The sequence below is a fragment of the Myotis davidii genome, unplaced genomic scaffold, assembly GCF_000327345.1.
Source record: "Myotis davidii unplaced genomic scaffold, ASM32734v1 scaffold216, whole genome shotgun sequence".
NCBI lineage: Eukaryota > Metazoa > Chordata > Mammalia > Chiroptera > Vespertilionidae > Myotis > Myotis davidii.
Window position 1 is genome coordinate 1152626 of NW_006287277.1, and position 6104 is coordinate 1158729.

Consider the following 6104-nt stretch of genomic DNA (forward strand, 5'->3'; position numbering starts at 1 on the left):
TACAGGCTTCTTGAAAGGAGGATCTATTTGTTTTCCAACAGAGTATTTTTCCCCCCACATGCTTAAAAGGTTACGGAAACTGGTAGCTTCCTTCTTGCAAAATTAAATTTTTTTAGTTTCTTGAACACATTTTATTAATATTATAATTAGTATATTATAATTGGCTATTTCTATTTATTGAATTTTAGATACCAAATTTAAAAGTAGCCCAGCTGGCATGGCTCAGTGGTTGAGTGTCAACCTATGAACCAGGAAGTCACGGTTTGATTCTGGTCAGAGCACATGCCCAGGTTGCAGGCTTGACCTCCAGTGTGGGGCGTGCATTAGGCAGCCGATCAATGATTCTCTCTCATCATTGGTGTTTCTATCTCTTGCTCCCTTCCTCTCTGAAATCAATAAAAATATACTTTTTTAGAAAAAGAAAGTGTCCCCCCGCAAGAAGAACTGTGTAGGATTTACAGATTGAAATGTTGGCTGTCTTGATGCTATATGGAACTGTTAACCTGGTGCTGTTCACACTGTCATCTAGGACGACCATCGTCATCTGAACCAGTTCATAGCTCATGCTGCCCTTGACCTGGTGGATGAGAATATGTGGCTGTCAAACAACATGTACTTGAAAACTGTGGACAAGTTCAATGAGTGGTTTGTTTCAGCATTTGTTACTGCAGGTCATATCCTTACCTTCTTAATAAAGACATCTAACTAAAGGTTGGGGTAACCAACTAGAACATGGGACACAGATGCCAGGATAAGTTGATGAACTTTAAAGTGTCAGGTGAAAATTGCCATTTACGTAGCTACTTTTATTTTTTTCAGGGAAAAAATACATTTTGTTTAAATCATTTTAAAACCAAGTCTGGTATATAAAACTAAGGTTTATCTGAACCCTCTCAAGGGTGGTTTTACTTTTATTTTTTAACTTTAAAAGATTATGTTCTCTTTAAGGTAAAAACTAACCTAACTTTGAACTATTGCTTTTCATTTTACATTTCTAAGATTACACCTTAATTATTTCACATATGAGATTTATTATGCTTCATGATGTAAGACAAGAAGATGGAATTAAGAACTTCTTTACGGATGTCTATGAACTATACATAAAGGTATGTATGTTCTACAACTTTTTAAAACTGATAAAAGAGATTCAAACGGCAGGGAACTGGCCTGTCAAAGTGACTTCCTTGTAGTAGTTTTCATCTCAGAGCAGCTCTCCCTCAGTCAGACCATCCCTGGCAGCTCCCTCATCAGGCAAGTCTTCACCAGATTAACATGTATTTAGGAAAAGAACTCATAGTTATTTTGTTGTCGTTAATCCTCAGCCAAGGATATTTTTCCCATTGATTTTTTTTTAGAGCGAGTAGGAGGGGAGAGACAGACAGAGACACATCAATTGGTTGCCTCCCACACACGCCCCATCGGGGGCTGGGAACAGAGCCTGCAACCCAGTCACATGCCCTTGACCGGGATTGAACCCATGACCCTTTTCATTCCACAGGCTGATGCTCTAACCACCGAGAAACACCGGCCAGGGCTTGTGGTTATTTTAAAATCTACTTCATTCTCCCTCTTTTGGTGCATATAGTTGATTTACTAGGGAACCCTAAAGAGAGGGAAGGAAGTATTCTCCATAAGAGAAATTGCTTTATAATTTCAATCTAAAATGCTTTCCATCTACTTTACAAATACGTTTCAGTGCAATGAATACCGATCATAAACCAGCAGAAAGTGATTCATATATTATCAAATAGTCACCCAAGGAGATTGGTGCCACCCGCATTTCTTGATATTTAATTGGAAAAAAATAAAATAATAGGACATCAGTGGTTAAACTTCAGTGCTAACAACAGTATTTCTTAATAATTTAAATATTCTGTGTTTGAACAAGGTTTTTGCATATCACTACAGCTAACAGTATTCCTAGTCAGCACTAGCAAGTGAGAATATCTAGTCCTTTTATAAAGGTAGACAAAGTGATTAAGGTATAAAAATTGCTAACTCCTTTCCTCATTAGTGATTCCATTTGTTATTAATAATTTTCTCTGACTGTTATGATACATTTGTTGCATTATCTGAGAAACTGGTCACTTAGCCTTGTGTTAAAGGAGAGTATTAAAAACCTGATTATTAAAAAATTACCACACAAGAGTAGTTTTTAATCAGTGTGGTGTAACTTTTTCTTAACTTAGCGACCCATGATATGGCACATTTTTCATTTGTATTTTATGTAGGTCTTACAGATTAATTCATATGTTTACAATGAATATAAGATTAGTAATTCACACACAGGGTGAATCCTGAGTTAATTTTGCTTACATAGGCAACACTTATCATACCACCATCGTTTCACCACAGGTACTGCTCAAAGCTATAACACCGAGAAAGAAATTTCCTTAAGGGGAAGTTACTATTTAACAATAGAACATGTTTATGGAAACTTAAAAATGTGATCTTCTGACTTGTTTTGAATGTGTTTTAATTTAAAGCTCAAAATAATTTAGAGACTCATGATTTGTCAGTCTTTTTACTCTGACAAACTCACTAATACTTTCTTCTTTCCTAGTTTGCAATGAATCCATTTTATGAACCAAATTCTCCTATTCGATCCAGTGCATTTGACAGAAAAGTTCAGTTTCTTGGAAAGAAACACCTCTTAAGCTAAGCGCAGAAAAATTCGGAAATAAACAATGTCGCTACAATGGAATATACTCAGGAATGTGTACATTGTAAGTTACTTGATTAAATAGCCTGGGAAAGTTTTACTTGTAGTGTTAATTTATTTAAGCCTAGTGAAATTCCTTATAGATAAAAATAGTACAGTTTCTTAGAATTATCAATCCTATATAATAAAAGTCCAGTGACCGAATGGCAGAATGACCAGTCGACCAGTCGCTATGACACGTATTGACCACCAGGAGGCAGATGCTCAACAGAGGAACTGCCCCCTGGCGGTCAGTGCGCTCCCACGGTGGGCTGATCCCCGCAGGCCATACCCCTGACCAGTGCACAAATCCCGTGCACTGGGCCCCTAGTAGATTAATATTTGCTTCTGAACAGTTATTTATACGGATTTCTTTATCAATATCCTTGAAACATCTTTGAAAATCTGAGAATAAGCTTTTGACTTTCCTCATTCATATAGCTTGATCTTGATGTAACAATCCAGAACCAAATGTCATTGTCAAGATTTGGTAGATGTAAAACTAAAGCATCTGCAGTGAGGAATAAAGTTGGTAGGACATACATGGGCTTACCCATACATCTAGAGATGATATAAAAATGTATAGGCACTGTGCATAGCCCTGCCCAAGAAGCTGAAGTAAACAGCATGTGCAGTGCCCAGTGCCATGTACCTGCCGCTGTCCGGATGGGACAGTGATCCTGCTGTCATTCTGAAATCCGGGATCCATGTCTGTAAAATGGGTGACTGGGCCCAAAGTGCAGGGTTGTGTTCTGTTCTTTCCTTTCCCTTAGTATGCTAAAGATTTAATGAACTTGTTGATAATCTGTATTAGTAAAAAGCTGGAAGACGATTTTCAAGTTGTAAAGACAGAAAAGCTTGTATTACATTTACATTTGCACTCCTAGCCTTTTAGGCTGTGCACCAGAGGGGGCGGGAGTGGGCTATTTTACTGTAAGGAGTGTGGGACCTTACTGTAAACAAGTAGATGTCGATCAAAAAGCAAGTAATATAAGCACATATTTTCCGTGCTACTTGTGAGCACTTGAAGAATTTTCTTCCATTCTGATTAACTTGAGCAAGTAATTGTAAGTTTGTTCTTGTATCTTTGTGTGAAGTTGCTACTATGATTTTTTTACCCTATTTATTTGATTTACTAAATAAAGATGTTTGTCCAAGATTGTGGGAATTTAATATCGAATTTTTTAAGTGCTGCTCACCCTGCCACCAATACCATTTTAGTTTTATTTCGAAAGTCTGCAAACTAGTTTATATTTTAACCCAATTTACAGAACCTGGATCATCTCAAATTAGGTGCCAGAGCTTTGGAGCAGAAATTTAGCTAGAAATCTAGGAGTCATTTCAGCCATGCTCATTGGAGAGACCCAAACACATATTGGTTTTTGTTCATTTGTTTTATTTTTTTATTATATTTTATTGATTTTCTACAGAGAGAAAGGGAGAGGGATAGAGAGCCAGAAACATCGATGAGAGAGAAACATCGATCAGCTGCCTCCTGCACACTCCCCACTGGGTATTCAGGGCAACACATACTGTTTTATGTAGTTTGCTCTGCCCTCAATGACCATGTAGCACAGAGGGCTGCGATGCAAGCAGCCAGGAGATCGATGGGTCCTGGCCCGGCCACACAACGGCAGTGCCCTGCAAACAGCGACCCTTTTCTCTAGGCTTGTGAGGGTGAGATGGGAACATGTAACAAGAGCCCTGCATGAGTACGTTACTGTAATTAAGTACCAAATTTCATGTATGCCTGCATCTTTAAAGGAGCTCCAAGGCAAGTCCAGTGATGAGCGTAGGAGCTGGTGGGTGGGCTGCACAGGGAAAGCATGCTGGGCACAAAGGTGTGGGAAAAAAGCAGCACTAGGCATGGGGATTGGACAGCTGATGGGACAGAACCAGGACTGGCGAGTCGGTAAAGCATAGATCTGGTAGTAGGTAGCGTTACTGAAGGTTCCGGAATACAAGAGCAGTGGAGGGACATCAGTAGCACCCTGGGCATTTGCCAGGGCTCATGGTTCCCCACAGGCATCAGGCTTCACTGAGCATAGGTATTAAATTTGTAATCTTAGCACTTCCAGAGATCCAAATAAAACGCACCAATCTGGTTTTGTCCTCTGTCCTTCTAGAGGCTGCACTGTTGCCCCGCTGTCCACGAGTGCAGAGACCATCGATCTGTGCTCTGCCCGATACACCTGTTCTTTTTCTGCAGTCACAACAGTACCTCCCAGTTGACAGGCCACAGTGGTGACTTCTCAGAACCCACAGGTCCATTTTTCTACTTAACACTGCACTGCCCCACAAGCCACTGGTATTGTGTGAGAACTGGCGTCAGTGTCATAGGACAGTGAAAGCTTACACAAGTTTTTATAGAAACGTAAAGCAAGGTTTTCTTTAAGACATGTTTTAACTTCGACTAGGGAATTTTTCACAAGGGTGAAGGAGGTGACAAAACTAGAAGTAACCCATTGATGAAGTACCTTTCCATCTTCCACACAGCCTCCTGAAATCGTTTTCATTGGTCAAAAGTACATTTGTCCATTCTCTGAGGTCATAGTTGGTCTTCAACACTGAACTTGGTCTGTACATTCACAGACAGCGTGGAAGCACGCACTGTCTCAGATGGCCCAAACCCCCAGTGGCAAGCATAGCGCTGTAACAGGCCCCTCCCCAAACCACAGTTCTGCTTGCTTTGGGGGCTCCACAGCTATTGCCACCACTCCTGCACCACCTGCTTTGATCCCCAACTCTTGTTTTTCCCATACTTTTCATCTTTGTATAGATAGGTAAGACCAGCCAATTAAAGCATCTTTTTTTTCTTCAAAAGAATCAGATTTTCAGCTACCCTTTGCTTCTGGTTCAAGAGCTTTTCCATCAGTTAGTGGTTGCTTCATTGAAGGACAAAGCTATTTAGTCAGGTTTTATTCTTAAACACATTTCAGTACCATGTTTGGTATATTAACCCTTATTTCCATAGATTCCCTTTAAGTCGTGGTGTGAAGAATTACTGTCAGCCTGTCTACACACATGAAGACCTTTTCCTTTGATCATTTTAGCTGCTCAACACTAGACCTCTAGAATGCCAACTAATCTAATCCTTAAATATTTATCTGAAAATACTTGAAAAGTACTTGAAAAGATGCTTAAAAGTTTAAAAATACACTAAGGTATTAGTTAAATCTATTCAAGTACCAAAATTATACATTTTGTAAATACCTATACACATTATCCCTACCCCCCAAATCCCTAAGTTCTAGCCCCCACACATACCCTCAGAATGTGGCTATATTTGGAGATGGGGCCTTCAAAGAGGTGATTTAAGTTAAAATGAGCCTGTTTGGGTGGGCCTAATCCAATCTGGTATCCTTATAAGAGGAAATTTTGATATACATTGGGGGGGGGGGGT

The 6104-nt window shown here is 39.6% G+C and overlaps 1 protein-coding gene across 2 annotated transcripts in view; it reads left to right on the top strand.

Annotated features, from left to right (window-relative positions):
* TRAPPC2 (trafficking protein particle complex 2) overlaps positions 1-2847 on the top strand; it is an 11382-nt gene extending 8535 nt beyond the window's left edge. For both annotated transcript variants that reach the window (XM_006759077.2, XM_006759076.2), the window contains 3 exons: positions 530-674; positions 1021-1106; positions 2564-2847. In XM_006759077.2, coding sequence (XP_006759140.1) covers positions 530-674; positions 1021-1106; positions 2564-2662 — 330 coding nt within the window. In that variant the 3' untranslated portion in view covers positions 2663-2847. The remainder of the gene's footprint in view (positions 1-529; positions 675-1020; positions 1107-2563) is intronic.
* Positions 2848-6104: the final 3257 nt, after the last annotated feature.